This window comes from Equus przewalskii, chromosome 5 (genome assembly GCF_037783145.1).
Source record: "Equus przewalskii isolate Varuska chromosome 5, EquPr2, whole genome shotgun sequence".
NCBI classification, from domain to species: Eukaryota; Metazoa; Chordata; class Mammalia; order Perissodactyla; family Equidae; genus Equus; species Equus przewalskii.
The window spans coordinates 44,399,973-44,420,032 of NC_091835.1; the positions used below are offsets into that span (position 1 = coordinate 44,399,973).

Sequence of the window (20,060 nt, forward strand, 5' to 3'; positions counted from 1 at the left end):
ATGCGTAAAACACTAGCAACACAGGAGTATTACATTGCAGCAGGCGTGGCTGCGGAAATTGCTTGTCTTAAGGGCCTTACAGTAGACAACCTGTAGATTGAATCTTCAATCTGTAGATTGAAGAGCTGCGTATATAGATGTTAACAAAAATTGAAAAAAAATTTCTTGGACGATGTTTCTGGTCTGGGCTAGCTGCCGGGAACGAGTCTGGTTTTTCTGTCTACATATTGTAATAAAGAGCACCGTCCGACCGGTCGGACTGCTCGGCGCGTACTCCACAGAGGCCGCCAGATCCACCGTTTGCGCGAAGCAGAAACAGCTTTGACACCCTGCGACCTCCGCCCGGGAGCAGCAACGCCGGTCCCGCAGGGCGGAGGGCGACACCAGCAACCCCTCTCCCGAAGGCGGAGCGCCTCCCAACGCCGCGCGCTCCCGGCGCAGGGACAGCGTCACGCGCGCCCAACGTGCGGGGACCTCGCGCCTGCGCGCTGCTGTCGTACGCTCTCCTTCATTAAGTGTCTTCTACCCCGCAAGCCCGCCTCCAACGGGAGCTGTTCGTCACTTCCGGCGGACGCCCAGCGTCATTGGTTTCGTCACTTCCTGCCGCTACCGGTGTGGTCGGTGCGGATCGTGGTCCCCGGTTCTCCGGTTCTCCGGTTCTCCCCCTCCCCTACTTTCCTCCCTCCCTCCCTCCCCCTCCCTCGGCGGCTGTGGGTCGCCGGTCGCAGACTCCCAGACCCATCCCTGTCCCTTTCCTGATCTTGGTGCCACCTGATTGGCCTCCTTTTCCCGTTTCCCGGCCCAGTTTCAGGGCGGGGGCCTTGAGGAGCCAGGGGCTCTGCAGAGGAGGAGAGAAAAGACGAGACGACCCTCGGCTCCCCAGCCGGATCGCTCGGTTGGTCGCCGCCATGGCGATGAGGCAGACTCCGCTCACCTGCTCGGGCCACACGCGGCCTGTGGTCGATCTGGCCTTCAGTGGCATCACGCCTTATGGGTATTTCTTAATCAGCGCTTGCAAAGGTGAGCAGGGCCGCTGATCCAGATCCCTGCCGGCCAGGACGGGGCCAAGTGGGAGTGGGGCGGGACCCAAGCGGTTGTGGGGATCTCAGCCTTTGGGATTAGGGCCGCCCGTGGTCTGATGGCGAAGGCGGTAGTTATAGGGGTTCCGCCGCTGGAGCCGAGAGAGGCTCTTGTGAGTGTCTAACGAGGCTAAGTATTACCCCCAACCGAGGCCTCTCACTTTACTTTTATTGCTATTTCTGGAGAAGCTGGACTGTACGCCTGTCTAGACGCCCCGGCCAGCAGACTCTAAATATCTTTCAAGGATTCGGGGAATGGAGAAACTAGGCCAGGTTAAGTAATACCTTATTTTACAAAGATTTGTCACTCCTGTTATCTCCTTGGATACTCCTTTATGGTATTAGCCCCAATTTAAAATGGAAACAGAGATTTAGGTTAAGAAGTTTGTCCAAAAGAAGACTCAAATCTGTATTGTTTTGACGCTTATCGGTATTCTTCCCACCGAATTGGCAAATGCTTCCCAGAGAGAATGTTTGGCTCAGTTCTTCAGTTAATTTATTTCTGGGCGTTCCTCCGTGACCCCAGTGAGTGAGAATGGTTAGACAACAGAAGCAGTTTTTGCTTTGTTATTCAACATGATCATTTTATGTTTGAATCTTAGGCTTTAAGTAATCTGAGTTTCTAAATCACATGTCTTTTAAAATATTTTTTAGACGGTAAACCCATGCTACGCCAGGGAGATACAGGAGACTGGATTGGAACATTTTTGGGTCATAAGGGTGCTGTATGGGGTGCGACATTGAATAAGGATGCCACCAAAGCAGCTACGGCAGCTGCCGATTTCACAGCGTAAGTGAAGTTCACAGCCAAGATCGCTATCTTTGGAGGTCTTTGTAGATTGTGTTCTGAAATAATCAAAACTTCAACCTCAGTTATTCATGAAATCCTGACTCATTGCCTACGATATAGAGTATATGATGTTGATCTCACCAGAATTCTACATGGTTCTGTCTGCTTCTTTCTCTTCACAGCTCCTTAAAATTTTCAGACTTAGGTGACTTATTCTGTTCTGTCTGGATTGAGACCCAGGAATCTGCATTATTAACAAGCATTCCAGATAGTGAATGTGGGTGGTCAAATACTGCCCCGCATGTGCTCCTTGAGTGGTATCACACACTCCTGTAACTTCCTAGTGCTGATGGCCCCAGATTTTTAGCCCAGTGTCAATCTGTTTTTGTTAACTGGCTTTAGATATATTTAAAAGTCCACAACTCAGTTACTCTTCGTTTTCTGTTTTTTTAAGCTTGAAATAGGAATCAGTCTTGATTTTTCCCTTATGTCCAGGTTATCATCGTCTTTGTCACTCCTACCAGCAGAATGTTTCCTGAGTACAGTGTTTCTAATGCCTCTGCTACTGTCTTAGTTCAGGTCCCTGCCGCTAGTCCCTTTCCCATCTGTTCTCCTTCCATAGTGTTGCCAGTTGTCTTCCAAAAAATAAATTTCCTCATGTTACTTCTCTATCTAATGATCTTTCTGTCTTCCCTCTGCTATTTCAGTGGTTGTTGACCTTGGGTGTACATTAGAATAACCTGGGGAGCTTTGAAAATAATCAGATGCATGTGTCCGAGAAATTCTGATGTAATGCGTCTCGGGATGGAGTCCCTAACATCACCTTTTTTTCTTTAAAGTTCTTCGAGGTGATTCTCATGTGCAGCTATAGAACCACTGGCCTAAAGGTTAAATTTCACTTGTTGGCTCTTTAAAATTTGGCCTCATCTTAGTTCATCAGCATCATCTGGCACTGTTCACTGTATGCCCTACAGTCTGGCTATACTAAACTTCTTATCTGTCTTACCTGTTCTGATTTTTGGCTTTTGCATTTGTTATTAGAGTGACTTGCAGTGAAGCACTTTCTGCTTCTGGGCGTGTATCATATTTTATATAATCTTGGTATCTCCACTTCCTAATTGTGTTTGTGACTTAGCAGACACTTAATTGTTTAAACTAATGAAGACACTGTCAAGAGCTGTTATACATATAATAGACTTTGTTAGACTTAAGAGTCTGGAGAGTAAAAGTGGTCTTGTTAATTTTGTTTTTTTTAAACAGAATATCACATGAAGCAGTTGTAAACGTCTTGCTCCTTTGGTTTTAAGCAAATTAAACATCCCAAGTTTATTATGAAAAATAAAAAGAGATTGATTGTGGAGGTAGATACATGATTCTATCCATTTGTTGAAACTCATAGACTTTTTATACTACAGAGTGAATTTTACTGTATATAAACTTAAAAAATAAACTAAAAAAATTTTAAAATAAGGAGAAGGAGATGTAGTGCTTACATGGGATTAAATTTGAGAGGGGAGAGATCAGAATGAAAAGTTCTAAATGTCAGTCTGCGCTTTTTTCTGTGCCTTCGATGAATAGCTTGCTATTATGTCTTTGGCATAACCACGGTAAGGCATTGTGCTGTGCCTTGTGACTGTATGTAATACTGATAAACTAAGGATAATGCCTGAATGTCAACAGCTTCAGGTCAAATGTTGCTTTAGATGTCAAGATGCATGTTTATAATGTGACAGAGACTCCTTTGATTGTTAATTTTGAGACTTGAGAATAGGAAGTAAAAGTGATTGTCAGATAAGGAAGACTTAAGGAGTGCTGGAAGGTCAAGGTGTCCATTCCATTCCCTCTTTTGTGCTCACACCATTCCCAGTGTGAAAACTTCTGACACTTTTATAGCCCGTATTGATTTATGGGTCATTGCTTCTTGAGGTTGGAGGCCATGTCTTATATTTTTTGTATCCCTGGCCTATTCAATAACTTACATTGTTGAATAAATAACTTGAGGAAATTTCCTAAAGTAGAAGGATAAAGGATGAATGAATTACAGATCTTGATTTTGTTTCTGGAACATTTGTGTCTGAGTGTCTGATTGCCATGAGTTTAGCTTTTTTTCCCCCTTCAACTCCTCCAAAGTTTGTTTTTTGCTCAGTCTAGTAGGAACGTTGTCATTGGGAATGAATGCCGTTGATTTTATGACAGAGGTGGAAAATTGGAATTAACTCAAGATTTTATCTATTTGGTAAGCAGCTTTTTAAAATGTCGTTATTGAAATTGGGTCCCAGTCTGGTGGTGGTGAGTTAATAGCTAATAAAGTGGTATTTTAAATTGAATATAATTAAGTTATAAATGTAACAAGATTTTAGATATTAGCATTAACAGAGACAAGCATTTGAATTGCACTTCTGGAAAGATCCATTTTTGTTACCTTCAATTCTGTGTTATCTGGCTCTAACAGTGTTAATTACTTGAGCCAAATGCTTTGTCACCTCCTGCATGATGGTCCTGCTGTGATCTTTGAGACCTGTGCAAAAGCTTAGGAAGGATGCCCTTGTCTAAAATCCGTGAAGACTCTCGGTTTGTACATTTGACCAAATTGTAATGCCAGTCCTCGGGAGAAGAAATAAAGGGCATTAGACAGAACTTACTGTTCAGGTGATAATTACTCTGAAATGGAAAGAAAAAAGGCATGAAAAAATATGGCAGTTTAAATACTTAACAGAGTCTTAAAAAGAGTAGTCAGGATTTTATCTTGCTGCCAGATGAACACTTGTCTTTGTTTAGCTCACTTACAGAGCATTAGTAACCAAAATCACACATTTGAGGACATGTCTGTGGATAAGTATTCAGTGTTGTTTTAGTGCTTTCTTAACATTTCAAGTCTCAGTGTGTGATTACAAGTGTTTTAAAAGAATGAACGCTGGAGCCAGATTCTGTACTTGAATCCCAGCTCCATCATTCAATAGCTCTGTGACCTTGGCAACTTTATTTAACCCCTCTTTTTGTCAATTTCATCATCTATAAAAATGAGAATAGTAATAGTGCTTACTTCACATGTTGGTTGTGAATGTTAAATGAGTTATATGTTTCTAATATTTACACATTGCCTAAAATCTAATAGCTCTGTGTTACATGTGTAAGGTAACAATGATAGCTGCCACCCCCACCAGACCAATCATATATGTCATTGTAAACTTCTATGGCCAAAGCCATGAAACTTTTTGGTTTCATGCAAGGAAGTTTGAGATTCACATATCAAGAAGAAATACCTTGCCCCCCCTCGGTTGTGGTTTTTAGGTGCCATGATCTAGTGGGAAAGATGTAAGCATTCACGTCAGGCAGCCCTGAGTTCTTGTGCCAGCCATGCTGTGTATTTCCAGTTTGATCATCAGATGCTTCTTAAACCTCAGTATTCATATCCATGGAATGAGAGTAAGGCCAACATGGTTATTGGGAGGATCAGAGAGATCTTTCTCCACTTACATCCCTGGAGTCTAGCATAGTGTGTGGTACATAGTAGGTGCTCAATAAATGGTAGCTGAGACTTAACCCCTCATCTGTTCTGTGCCTGTCTGTGAGGTGTGTGAGGATGTGCATTTGTTGTGTATATTCTCCTCTTTTAATGACTTGTATGGGGTTTGCCGTTATGGAACTTGATCCAGCTAAAGAATAGCTCCCCTAACTTAGCTGATTAATCATAGTTGGTATAAATCATTTTTAGGAAGTTCTTTTTTTTTCCTCATTATGTTTCTCAGGAAGTTCATTAATGTCATGTTTATCTAGAGGTGAATTTTATTTCTTTTTCTTGTGGAGAAAATTTTCAGCAGAGCTGGTCTGTGGGTCAGCTTAGAATGTTGTTTTGAGGGAATTCAGGCAGTTGGGTCAGGCAATGAGTACACTGCCCCTGAAACATCATCCTCTTTATATCTTTTTTTTTCCTGAGGAAGATTTTCCCTGAGCTAACATCTGTGCCAATCTTCCTCTCTTTTAGTATGTGGGCCACCAGCACAGCATGGCCACTAATGGAGCATTGTAGGTCCTTGCCCAGGGACCGAACCTGGGCCATGAAAGTGGAGCATGCTGAACTTAACCACTAGGCCACCGCGGCTGACCTCTCTTTACATCTTTTAATTCATAAAGCTGATGTTAGCATTACTTCCCATGATCCTCTTCTCAGCACCTCCACTTTCCTCCCATCAAAGTCAGCTGGGGAGAGTGCCCAAAGTAGAGAAGATTCCTGTGCTCTGTTCCAGAGAGTGCTTAGGTAGATCCAGGGTTGGCCCAGGAATCTGTAGATAACCCAAGTGTATGATCACTTTTTCCTTCTTCTAAAAACTGGTAGAAAGATTACTTTTTCTCTGAATAAGCTTCTCAATAAATCAAAGGTAATATGGCTCCTTTTTGATGACTTGGTCAGCATGTTAAAGTAGTTAGGCACTTTTTTCCCCCTGAAATAACTTAATAGTTTTGTTCCGGCTTTAAAGAAGTAAGTTAAGCAGCCTCTCTTTTGAGACTCATGTTAAGTCCATTCTCAGAATTTGAAATGTAGGGAAGAGATAGCATCGATTATTATGTGCAGGAAACTGGGGGTATAAGAGGTATTGGTAGTTTAGGGAGACGACAAGTCCGTCATGAATTGTGCAGAAAATAAATGCTGCAGGATTAACTGATGAAAGGATATCATTAGTGATGCTTCACTGTCTTGATCTGAGGCCTGCAGCCGGCTGGTTAATACTGGTTTCTTGCCTAGAGATTGAAAAATACATTAGAAAACGTTTGGGTTATTTCAGATTCTTTTTAGGACTGTTACTGTGAATAATGGAAATATGCCAAATTTCGTACAAGTCATTGGGACACGCTCTGTCACAGTGTCGTCCTCAGTTTTAGTAGTGTTCTAAATGGGAGGAAGAAGACTATGGATACATTGGCCCGCTGGGTGATACTACTTCGGTCACGTCAGTTCTTTCCTCCTCAGTCAATGGTCATGGTCTAAGTAGAGTCTTAAGATTTTAAGGAGTTTTGGGAAGGTTAATGAATATACTTGAAATTAGTATTTCAAAGGACATTGCCCAGAGTTCCTTTGAGACTTGGCATGAGGTGACTAACTAGGATAGAAATTTCAGGTGTATTTGATATTTTCTTTACTTTTGACACGCCTGTCATCTCAGCAGTCTGGAAGCCTAATCTTTGTGGACTCTCATTACTGATTTCGCTGTGATTAAAAGTAAACATGTAAACAAAAATAAAAGCAAAGCAAAATTAAACAGTAATCAGTGTAAGCTGAGTTCTGTGAAAGAACAGAAAGGAATGGTTAATGGAGGTGAGATGAATAGAAGGTTTAATGAAAAGATAGCATTTGAAATGAGCTCTAAGGGTGAGGAGAACTTTGATAGCTGAGAATGCAAAAGAATATGACAGACTTAAGAGAACAGTATGAACAAAGACATAGGAACCTGGAAGAAAATACATGGCTTGCTTGAGGAATGGTTTTTAATCAGGTGTGACTAGATTCAGAGAAATAATACCAAATGAGTTGAGAAAGTATGTTTGGGTCTGAGAGTTGAATTGGAAATGGGAGAGAGATGGGAGCAGGTTTCTTGTGCGAAGAGATGAATACTTGAGTTTAGTAGCAGTAGTATTCATAGTTGACATTATTTCCTCAGAACATACTTATTCAGCCAGTCATATGACTCAGATATATCGTATGCAAGATTTATATTGTATTATCAGTGCTTATTCCTGTTACATGGTCATTCATGTTTCTTTGCCATTGTACATGCTGTTAATGCTTCTCTACAGTAGCGTTTCTCTTTCTTCCGCCCTGGTCTATTTCTACTTGCTCTTTTTAAGACAACTGGCTCCCCTGCTTAGATTTTCTGGACTTTCTGGCGTAATTAGTGGCATGTTTTTTCTGTGTTTCTATAATCATATGTGTTTGTCTTTTAATTATATTTATTAAATGTGTTATTTAATGCATGTTTTCTTTCCACAGCTAAAGCTCTACTATGGCGAGAGTTTTCTTTGGTCTGATTTTTTCCCTTTTGTGCCCCAGCACTAAGTCTGGAATGATGTATTATACTTGATCTATTACTGTATGTTTATTGATTAAAGGAAGAAAACATACCCCTTGCTTTTATTTTTTCTCTCTGTACTGTTAATTGTTCACTTTATTCCTAAAAATAAATGTCATTTACATTAAAATGGGAATCTTTATGGAGCTTGTTCACTCTTAATAGTTCTTTTTCCTGTATGCAAAGTTTTCTTGTTTATTTTTCAGTGACCTCTTCTGATATAAAATGAATTTTTTTATCTTCTTCTTCTTTAAGTCTTTTTATTTGGGGAATCTGTTAGAGTGTTTTTGTAAAGTATTATTTAACTGTTACCCCCCCCCCCGACATATACACACATATATTTGTGTATAACACACAACCACACATATATTTTGGATTGGGATAGGTCAGAGAAACATACAGTTGAGAGATTAAAAAATCCTCAGTGTTTCATTATATAATCAAAGGCTGATAGTTTGGGGGAAGTTAATTGGACTAGGATTTGAGAATTTGAGTCAACTTTGAGGAAGAAATGAGGGAGAATTTTTTCTTCTCTACTGTCTTGATTTAAAATTTTAAATAACCTATATCAGTGCCTTTCATTCTCCTGGAACTTTTTTCAGGATATATCATGTTTTTCATTTTTTGTTTTGCGTGTATATGAGTAGAGAATAGAGAAAAAAGGGAAAGTTGAAACTAAACATTGGTTAAAATGTTTCGCAGTCTTGCTAAAAGGATGTTACGGCTATAGGCTAAAGTAAAAATAAGGATGGGTTGGTTCATGAATCTCATTTACTTAAATTTGTAAATCTTTTACACCATCAAAATTAGATTGGTTATATGACTTTTACAGAGAAATTTCTTTTCCTTTAGACTCATTTAAATATTTTATCAAATGAACTTGAACAGTGAGAGATATTAGAGATAATGGAGATTTCTAAAGCATTTATGTAACATTTCACATATCTGATCTATTTAATAATTAATCATCAAAATTACCATTATATTTGTCTTTTAATTTTACTTTTTACTTTTAGCAAAGTGTGGGATGCTGTCTCGGGAGATGAATTGATAACTCTGGCGCATAAACACATTGTCAAGACCGTGGATTTTACGCAGGTATAAGAAAATGGAATTTATTTTAGGGAGTATTAAATCATTGTTATGATAGGATATGATAATGGTCTTATGTTTCATTGATTTGTCTATTTGATTTGTATTTGGTTTTTGGGGGGATTGTTTGGTGTATATTCGCGTATGTTTAATTTGATTGTAGATTAGGCTATGCAAATTTATTTTTTCTTAGTTAATCGTATGAGGCTTTTAAGATACCCTGGAACTCTTATATCAGTCCTCCAACAATAGCAACAAACATCTAAAAAGCTCAAATGTTTCCCAACTACTTTCAGAAGAGAGAGGGTAAATTTGAGGTCATTAAAGAAGTGCTGCCCAGGAGGGAGGGGAGCAGGCTCAGAGCGCACTCAGAATTCATGTGGGAGGTACTGTAACACGTTTGAACTGGGGAGCTTAAAGGGCTGTGGCAAATATGGGGATAAATGCTCTGCAGTATCTTCTCAGAAGTGATTGGTACGCATTGCATCTCTGTGACGTCTGTGAGCCTTATTTGGATTTTATTTGGTGTTGAAGAAGTTTCAAAAAGATATAACTATTAAAATGGTCAGTCTAGTGACATTTTACTTGTTTATGTTTTCAGGATAGTAATTACTTGCTAACTGGAGGACAGGATAAACTGTTACGCATATATGATTTGAACAAACCTGAAGCAGGTAAGCATAATGTATATGTGCTTGTGGTTTTATTTCCTTTTAATTTAGATAATTTTCCTGATTAAAAGAATTCATGTTCAGTACTCAAATTTGGAAAATAAAGATAGTCACAAAGAAATAAAATGTAATCCATCATCCAGTATTAATCACTGTTAGTATCTTTAGTTTTTGGTTCATATTCTTCTAGTCTTTTTTCCGAATGCAGCTATCTTTTTTTAGTATCAATTTATTTACTACATTATGCCTTCTTACAATTTAAAAATATATCCTGATAAATTTTCATCATGATATTAAGTTTAAAAACGTGCATAAACAGTATTACTACCTTTTGGTAAGAAAGAGTGGCTATCTATAGAAGGTGAGAAGGGTGAGAATTCTCAGTGTGTACATATATTGTTTAGATTTTTGAACAGTGTGACTGTATTAGCTATTCAGAAGAATTTTTAAAATCTGTAATTAGCAATTTTTTTGTCTCTTCAAATATTCTATCCACTGTTTTTAATGACCGTATGGTTCTCCATCCTATGGACAAGTTGAATTAACCAGTCTCCTATTGTGGCCTGTTTGGATTATTTACAAATGTTAAATATTATAAGCAGTGTTATACTTAATATCCTTATAGTTGCAGATATTTCCACAATTGTTTCTGTAGGATAACTACATCAAAATAGAATTGTTGGGACAAGAAGGAGGTACACTTGGAAGGCCTTGATAGATTTACCAAAGTGCCTTCCAGCAAAGTATAAAAATATGTCTATAGTTAACCTGTTGTAGCAAACGCTGATAACTAACTTTATCTTTGCCAGTTTAATAGAAGAAAAATGAATGTGAATTTAAAAAAATTATCCATGAGATTAAAATAATGTTGAATTCCATTTTAATGTATTTCTTTTGTGAACTAATTGCCTTTCGTGCCTTTTGCCCATTTATCTCTTGTGATTTTCATCTTTTTCTTACTGGTTTTTAAGGGTCTTTATTGTATTCTGATTTGTCGTTTGCTTTTACATTTTCCTAATAAGGTTTATGGTATACAGATTTTAAAAATTTTGGTGGTGGGATCTATCACTTGCTTTATGAATTCTCTTGTTGCACAGGAGGTGTTAGAGACACCTTTTCTTCCCTAGTCCAGATATTCACCTCTATTTTGTAATATTTTAATGCTTTTCTAGCCACATAATATATATTTTAAAAGCTACCAAAATACGATAAGCAGAATTTTGTGTTATTTATTATATATTAGTTGGTATCTTAAATTTTGTATCATAAGCATTTATTGTTCATAAATCAGTAAACTTTAGAAGTTTGTAAGAAAGGCAAAGCTACATTGGAAATGAAGCAATTATTCTCGAGAACCTTTTCTAAAAACATTTCTAAGGTGAGGGAACAAACTGCATTGATAGATTATTCTCCCCTGGCACTTGGGAGTTTTTCTCTTCATTCTCTTTGATAACTTTATGCCAAAACCTAGTGAAGTTGTCCGACTTCATTTGGTCAATGTACCTGTCTGACTCAGCAAGGCATTTCAGGGCTTAGGTGGACGTTTTCTGTCTTCTTTTTCCTTTCTCAAAGCTGCTTTTTCAAAGTGAGTCCTTTGCTGTACTGGCAATAGAAATAACAGCAAGTCACTGAGCTTTTGCTGTGTCAGACACCAGATTAGAAACATCAGATGTGTATTCTCATACTCTAGCTATGAGATTTAGTGACGATTGTTAATTTTACAGATGAAGAAATGTAGTCTTCAAAAGGTTAAGTAAGTTGCTCAAAGTCAAAGTAGTGTTGAATGGCACTGCCTCTAGCATCTGCTTTTGTCCGGAGGTAACAATGAGCGTGTTTGGTTTTTTAAAAATCTTTTGAAGGGAAAGTCTCCAACACAGACAGCTTCCTACTTTTCTGATGCCTTGCTTCTCGGTGTGGAAATAGCCTTGGGAATTACTGCATTGCTTCTTATTTCCCTTTTCTCCTTCCAGCCCCTACTTCCTTCTTTTTTTCTGTTAGTTCCTACCAACAGTCGCTTGGATGAGGGTCCCAGCCTTAGTGATAATACTAGAATTAGCTCAGGCTGTCTGTTCCTGCATCTGCATTCTTCTTAAATTATGCCACCTCAGTTATTCTTCTATTTCATTGCAATACAATAGTGCTTTTGAAAGCATTGTTTTGAAAACAGAAAAGTAGCCTGGAGGGAGTGGTCTGTTCACTCCCAGCTACATATACTGTCATAGTTATTTGGTTCCTTGTCCTGCAGATAAATTTTTGTTCCAGTATAGAAAAACTAAATGTATTCTGTGTAAACAGCAAGTTTGAATTGTGACTGGCTTTGAAAATTTGCTGTCTAATTTAAAGTGTATTTTTTATTTTCTTTCCTTTTTCTTCTTTTACAAATTTAATTGTTCCAGTTTTGCTCAGTTAAAAATCAAATGTTAATGAATGTATTTTAAATTGTTTCATCTTAAGAACCTAAGGAAATCAGTGGTCATACCTCTGGTATTAAAAAGGCTCTATGGTGCAGTGAGGATAAACAGATTCTTTCAGCTGATGATAAAACTGTCCGGTAAGTCATTTTTTCCTTAATAATTTAATTAATTAATTTTTTTTGAGGAAGATTAGCCCTGAGCTAACATCAGCCACCAATCCTCCTCTTTTTGCTGAGGAAGACTGGCCCTGAGGTAACATCCGTGCCCATCTTCCTCCACTTTACATGTGGGACTCCTACCACCCTGTAGCTTGCCAAGTGGTGCCGCGTCTGCACCCGGGATCCGAACCTGTGAACCCCGGGCCGCCAAAGTGGAACGTGCACGCTTAACCACTGTGCCACCGGGCCGGCCCTCTTTAATAATTTAAAGTTTGAAAAATATTTGACCTTAGAGCTTATATTTTAAATATTTTTTATAACTATTATGTAGGAAGAATTGTCTCTGAACATTGAGCTGCACATGGGTCACATTTTTCAATCAAGTTTTCCTATCCATTTACTGTTATCAACATAGAGCAGAATTCATAAAACACTTAATTAAAACTACTGACACCTTTATAAGCAGATGCTCTTAACCTGGGTCAGTGGACAGGCTGGCAATAGGGGGTGCATGAAACCCCTGAAATTCTGTACATAATTTTGTGAGCTGACACCTGATGTATTTTTCTGTGGAAAGATAAATAGCTATCATCAAATTCACAAGAATAGAGTATGAGAACCATTATTTAGAGCAATACTGAAATTAGTTAGATTAGGATTTAACTGTCTTAATAGCATAGTTTTGCTAAATTGTTTGGCAAGTGCATTTAAGTACTAAGGTTACCTCACTAACAAGCTACCAAATAATGTGACGTTGTGGAACAACCCAAAACTCTGTATCATCTGTAATTTATGAGTTGGAGTGGAGGTTGTTTTACTACAGTTGTGATTATTCTTTTCATTGGTCAATCTGCGGATGTAATTAGGATTTCAGCTTTTTTCTTAAATGAGTAAATACCGTATTTTCCTCTTTCTTTTTTTGCAGCCTTTGGGATCACGCTACCATGACAGAAGTGAAATCTCTAAATTTTAATATGTCTGTTAGCAGCATGGAATATATTCCTGAAGGAGAGATCTTGGTAATAACTTATGGACGATCTATTGCTTTTCATAGTGCAGTAAGGTATGTCCAAGAAATGCCTTCATTTTTTCTTTTGGTAATAAAGGACAATTTAGGGTACTTAAAAATTGGAAGGCATGTGCAAAAGGTATTTAACTCTTTTAAAGGCAGATTTGGCCTATGCTATATTATAGGGAGGGAAATGTTTCCATACTCATTATTGTGTTTTTTAAGAATTTGGCATACTTTAATCAGAAGAATTATTGGAATTACTTTCCAGATATTTAGGACATTTATTGGTAAAATTTAAGAACTTTTAAATTACATTTTTCTTAAAAGGATTGCTGGACTGGTGCTGTAATTAGTGTTCTTTACTATATGAAACCACTGTGATTTTGATTCTCCTGTTAATTTTCACTTTAAGATTTTAGAGACAGTACTAGTGATTTTTTTTCCTATTCCCAAGTATGTGTAGACCTAATGATTTTTTTTAAAACAGACTTAATTTTTTGACTGTAAGTATAGTAAATGCTCTTGTTGAAAATTTAGAAAATATAATTTATGCATAGTCCTACAACTCTGGATGGCAGAATGTGAATGGTAGCTGTTTCCTGCTAGTCCTTTTTTCTGTGTTATATTTGTGTGTGTTTTTTCCTTTAGTTGCTAGGGCCCTAATGAGTGTAATTTTGATTTTTTATTTTAAAATATTCTTAGCATTAAAAAGTCTTTGAAAACGTTTTTACTAGGTGTATTGCTTTATAGTTTGTACTAAATTATGAGTCAGTTTTCTTATTTTAACACTTCGGTGAGTTTTATGGTACATCTCTGAGTGTTCTCCTTACAGTAGAATCCTATAAGTAGAGTTGTTTAGGTCAAAGGGTAGAAGAAATGTGCTTAAAGTTCTCAGTATACATGTCACTGGATTGATTTCCATAAAGATTATACTGTATTATACTCTGACCGCAGTCCTGTACTTTAACCCTTTGGCTAAAGGGCCACTCGCAGAGCTAAACTTCACTGAAGGGCAAAAGGAAAGAGAAGGTGGTAAAAATGGGGAAGTGCAGTTAAGAATGTAAAGGACTCCATACACACAGCGAATTGATAATAATAGAATACTATTGCCCAGAGCCATTAAATTTACAGCTCTGCTAATTGGTCACTCCTGGATTTGGGGAACGTGCAGCCTTTCTGTACACCGTTGCCTCAAATCCCATTTTGGTGGCAGAAGTTTGCTGGCCTATTGAATAATTCTAACATTTGAGCCAGAAACTTGCTATTCAGTGATTCTGCAACAGTCAAACCTAACTTTACTCTTCATGCTTTGGTAGTGTGTGATGATGGGAATATGATGACAACAGTTAGGAGCTGGAATGGTCTGATGTTTTGTGTTGAAGGCTTATCAGGATTTTTATGTTTGGACTGGGAAAAAACTCATGTCCAAACTCACTGATACTCAGGTGAAGCTGTTGTATTGCATTGAATTTTATTATATAGTTATAGTCTCAAATTTATTCTTTTACTGCCTTGTAGTGCAAACTGAGCCACTTTTAGCAGTTTTATATTTTATGGCATTGAAGGTTATCCTGTTGCTGAAGCTTATAAATTCTCAGCAACTGAGAATAATGTACAAATAATTTTTTATATCACCTATTGTAAAATCTTTTTCTGTTTACAAAGATAATATGTGCTTGTCATGGAAAAATCAAACAGTACAGAATTAAATTTTTTTCAAAGCAAAATCCTAATATTTTAGCCATACTGTTTTAATTAGCCAGCAGACTTATTTCCAAGCAGGCATCCACTGCACAGAATGTGAGCATCCCTCCATTGAAATGTCTTTGTATTCCTCGGATGAATTCCACTTGGGCGTGGTATCCTTTAGAACTCTTTTTGCTATTATTATTTAGGTTTTTTTTTTTTTAGCATCACTATTTATGTTCGACTAAATGGATATTTAACTGTTTCTTGGGTTTCAGAATTTAGGAACAGTTTAAATGTAACTAGTTATTTCCTTATATTATTTACGCAGTATTCAAAATGTATAAATATTTATTAATACATTTTTTTCCAGTTTGGACCCAATTAAATCCTTTGAAGCTCCTGCAACCATCAATTCTGCATCTCTTCATCCTGAGAAAGAATTTCTTGTAGCGGGTGGTGAAGATTTTAAACTTTATAAGTATGATTATAATAGTGGAGAAGAATTAGGTGAGTTGTCCTCTTTCTTTCCTCCCTTAAAATGATGTAGTTACCTTTATGAAATGTTAGGTTTCAGTAATTAGCACCTCAGTTAGAAAATTTTTCCAAGTGAAAAAATGAAGAATTTTTGTCCACTTTGGGTAGAAATATCTATAGAACTATAAACAAAGTATGCCGAACTCACTTTTATCCTTTCTTTTTAAATTGAGTTCGTTATATTCTTACATTCTATACAGTAGTGGAGTGTATTTATTGGAGAGGTGGCAAGGCAGTCTTCTGCCAAAGTCGTGTTAAATAGATGCGAGGAGATTTGTTCTTTTTGAAGTGTAGTGTGGGTCTGTAGCCCCATCTACCTGGCTCCCCTTGTTTTTACCAACATAAGAATCAGTAAGGCTGTGTAGAGGAGAGTGCCTGTGGGGTGGGGAACGGTTGTGGCTTATTATAGGGTTACCTTAGGGATCTGAACTGGAGGGTGTTTTTGTTTTTTTTTATTTTACTTTCATTCTTTGTTAGAGTCCGATTTTTGCTTTCATTTTCATGATAATACTTCTTAATAAAGAAAAGCGAAAGGACTGTTGGATTAATTTGAAGTTAATGCACATCCTAACTTTATATTTATCTGGTGGAATAGGTAGTTCGTAGTTATGGTTCTCAGTATCTACTTTTAGCCTTCCCGAATAGTTTTTGCTTTTTGAGCTAGTGTATTTCATTTTTATAATTCTTTTGTCTATAAGCTGCCACTTTGTTTTAGCTGTCCTGATCTGCCACCCAATGAACTAAAGCTTGTTAGAATTAAACAAAGAGCAAAGGACAGTTTTTTCTGTTTTTTTGGGGGGAAAACTCATGGATTTGGGTTGGATAACTGGAATCTTGGTGAATGGCTGTATAGAATCTATTTTAATTGCTTATGGTTCAAACTTATTGCTTGAATATAAGTGACTTTTAAAATAAGAGATTCGTTTCTATTGTTCTTATTTAATGTCTGTTTTCAAAGTTTTAGAATGTTTTGGCCACATGTTTTATTCTGTTTGAAAAGTAAGTAAATTATTTGCCTGATATCTGCGGTCAAAGAGAGTACCGGACCTTGGACCCAGCCATTCTCGTCCCAAAACCTCATTTCCTTTCTACTCTCATGATGATACTTTTGTGATATTCTCTGGTTGAACAGAGATGAGGGAAGATGGTGCATGAGGGTCCTTGAGTTGAATAGACTTGGAGACAGAACATTCTTCTGGTAGCTTTGAAAATTGATAAGGTGATGAGGCATTAGAAAATGAGAAAAGTTCATAAATAAGGATCTGACCTAAACAGCAACACCGCTAATAATCTGTACATTTTCTCATTAAATTCCATAGATTAAAATATCTAAGCACTAGTGTTGATCCTATATCTTAATGTTCTGTGATAGAATGACTAGCAGACTCTAGTCTGGTAGGAAATTAAGAGGCAGAGTGTGTAAAAGAGCTCCATCTGCTGGCTTTCTATAGTCATTATAAGAATTAGTTCCCTGCTAAATAGGCAGTGAGTTTAGGATATGGAAATTGGGATTGAACTGATAGACTTCACATCTGCTTTCTGTACAATTTAGCAGGGGTTTCATTTCCTCCCTTCCTTCATCCTTATTGGGAAATGAAACCTCATTGTTTTTTTTAAGAGATAATCTGAAACCATACTGTATGCTACACTTGGAAAGGGGTAATCTTCTGGAGAAATGGGAGACATGAGGTACCAGTTTGTGATGAGACTCACTTTATCTTTAATTAGGTGTAGTTCTTTGTGTTTGCCCTTAGGAATTTTTCATCTTCCCAATAATATAAACAGTATTTTCTTTAGCATATCAATACTTAACATAATATTTAAGTATTAATTATCTAATAACCCTTTTCTTGTATTTCAGAATCCTACAAAGGACACTTTGGTCCTATTCACTGTGTGAGATTTAGTCCTGATGGAGAACTCTATGCCAGTGGTTCTGAAGACGGAACATTGAGACTGTGGCAAACTGTGGTAGGAAAAACATATGGCCTTTGGAAATGTGTGCTTCCTGGTAAGAATTTTTATTCAAGGTTATCAAATTAAGCTTCATGATTTTATGTCATTTTTCATCATTAAATCTATTTCAGTGTTTCTGTCTCCTATATATTGTAAATTATATAATCTAGTTTAAGCAAAGAGAAGCCCATGATTATGAATTAGTCACTGAGTTCTTTTGTTTGTTTAAATTTTTTGTTGTACACTCTATTCTGTACAATCTGAATTTTTACATTAGATCATTTGGTGAATGGAGTGGGCTTAATTCAAAATTTGCTAGAGTGCAATGTAAAGAATTTATAAATAAATGTATTTAATCTCTGAATAGTATCACTCATGATCCTTACCAATAAGGTAGACATTTTTAATAAAAATACTTAGTTATTGACCCCAAAGTAGTTGTAGCATGAACCTAAAAGTTATTTTTAAGGAAAGATAGGCTATTTTAGAATCACAATTATTGAAGAAGGAGTTGTTCCTATTGCGTTTGTAGCTCATTGCTTGGAATAGTCTTGGTGTACTCTTCTTGTTCTCAAATACTAGAAATAACTGGTACCATTGTAATTTATGTAATCATCGTTGCTCCTCTCTTCACAGAAGAAGACAGTGGTGAGCTGGCAAAGCCGAAGATCACTTTTCCAGAGACAGCGGAAGAGGAGCTAGGTAAATACTAATGCGATTACTTTTGTAGAGTCCCGGGGGTTTTAAAATGGAAGCGTTATGTGAGTTTTACTCGTTGACAAAGGAAATTTATTACGTATGAACAGAGTTAAATAATGGAAAGTTTAAATACGCATATATTTATAAAACATATGTAAATACTGCATAGTAGAAGGCGTGGAGATGCAGTAGGGACATGACTGATGTGGGGTTACTTTTACAGAACTTAGAGTCTAACTTAGGAGGCAGATACTGAAATAAATTGTTACAATGTTAATTGCTGTTTAACATTTATTAAGCACTTACCACATACCAAGTGTTCTTTCCCAAATCTGGAATTACCAATTGTAATATGCCCTGATGATACAATATTGTTTGAAGTTCTAATAAATAAAGAAGGGATCAGATCTTTCAAAGAGAAGACCTTAATTCAGTGTTTATTGGATAGAGTCATTGAATCTTTAGCCGAGAAGAGGGATCCCTTGGAGGTTGAGTTACGGTGTTACGGAGTTCAGTGGGTAAAACACATGAACTCTTTCTTCACTGCGTTTTCAGTGGTAGTCTAATCATTAATGCACGTGTACTTGTTCTCTTCTGCTTCCCCTCCCCAGCACACTTTTAAAAAACTTTTTTATTCCTTCATTACACAGAAATATAGGTTTGTTTCTTCCCTTTATTAAGTTGACTAATGTGATCTTTTTGATTCTTAATTGTAGAAGAAATTGCTTCAGAGAATTCAGATTCCATCTATAGTTCAACTCCTGAAGTTAAGGCCTGAGCATCAGGCATGTGGCACAGATAGTATACAATGTACGGACTGAAACAAGCAAGCAGAGAAAAGCATCGGCCTTCCAGAGTTACTCTGTGCTTAAGGCAAACATGAGCAGTAAATAATGAGGAATATGAACTAGCTCCAGTGCTGGAACTAACTAACTTGGTGTTACCTGTTAAGTGAAAACGCAAGAGGATCGGATGAAGGCAGGTGGAGATATGCTCTTGAAGTACGATGGCCTCTTGTCTTTTTAATGAATATGTGCAAGCCAACATCCAATTTCTCTTTATTACAATTAGATTTCTTGTAGCTGTTTATGTTATTATGGAGAAGAAAAATATATTGGCCTATTTTTCTGACTTTTCCCTTAAAGCAAAAAGCCTTTTTTTTTTGCTTTAGTTGTAAAGAAGGGGAAATACATGATAAAGTAACTGGTTTGATTTCTCTTTCATTGTACACTGCTTCTGAACATCTAATTGTTTTTAGTTGTCTAAATAAAATGCCTCTAAAACAAAGCAATGTTTGTTTCTTGGGAAAAATTGATAGATTTGAGCTTTATAAATGGAAATTGCCAGAAAGTTTCGCTATATCATAACTGTATCAAAAGACAACCTCATTAAAGAATCTGTAGTAAACATATTGTTTCCTAATTTTGAAATTTAATTCCTTGTACTGAATTTTTGAAATTTTCATGTCCTTTGCTGGGGTTGCATTTACCTCCCTTCCTCCCAGATTGGATAGAAATGCTTGACCTGCCTTTTAAAAAAAGTTTCAGAATAGTGACTTACTTAAATGACACACGCTAGTTATAAGGCAAAAATAAAGCAATTCAGAATTAGCAGAAATAGCACTCAAAATTCCACCACCCCCAAAAGTCTTTTAAAATTGAGTGAAAATTAATGTATGTTAGTATACCTCTGTGTGTGTATGTACAGATAGATAGAAACGATTTTATAAAAACGGGATCATTGTAGACCTGCAATGTTTATTTTACTTTATCCTTTAAGTTCAGCTGGTGTTCAGAAAGCCTTTTTAACAACCTAATAAACTGGATCAACTGAGTTTAGACTTGTAATGTATTTATTTTTTAAAATATGGAGGGGATATTAAACTAGTAATTTGGAAATAC

The 20,060-nt window shown here is 37.0% G+C and overlaps 1 protein-coding gene across 1 annotated transcript; it reads left to right on the forward strand.

Annotated features, from left to right (window-relative positions):
• The first annotated feature begins 256 nt into the window (after positions 1-256).
• STRAP (serine/threonine kinase receptor associated protein) lies at positions 257-19,992 on the forward strand. Its single transcript, XM_008515598.2, has 10 exons — positions 257-1,020; positions 1,734-1,869; positions 8,951-9,032; positions 9,628-9,700; positions 12,152-12,248; positions 13,195-13,332; positions 15,341-15,477; positions 17,366-17,515; positions 18,097-18,162; positions 18,876-19,992. The coding sequence occupies exons 1-10, from the start codon at positions 909-911 to the stop codon at positions 18,935-18,937; spliced, it is 1,053 nt and encodes a 350-aa protein (XP_008513820.2). The 5' UTR covers positions 257-908; the 3' UTR covers positions 18,938-19,992.
• Positions 19,993-20,060: the final 68 nt, after the last annotated feature.

Coding starts and splice junctions, on each gene's coding strand:
- STRAP (XM_008515598.2), top strand. CDS start 909: ATGGCGATGAGGCAGACTCCGCTCACCTGCTCGGGCCACACGCGGCCT. Junction 1,021..1,733: donor CTTAATCAGCGCTTGCAAAG/GTGAGCAGGGCC, acceptor AATATTTTTTAG/ACGGTAAACCCATGCTACGC. Junction 9,701..12,151: donor TTTGAACAAACCTGAAGCAG/GTAAGCATAATG, acceptor TTTCATCTTAAG/AACCTAAGGAAATCAGTGGT.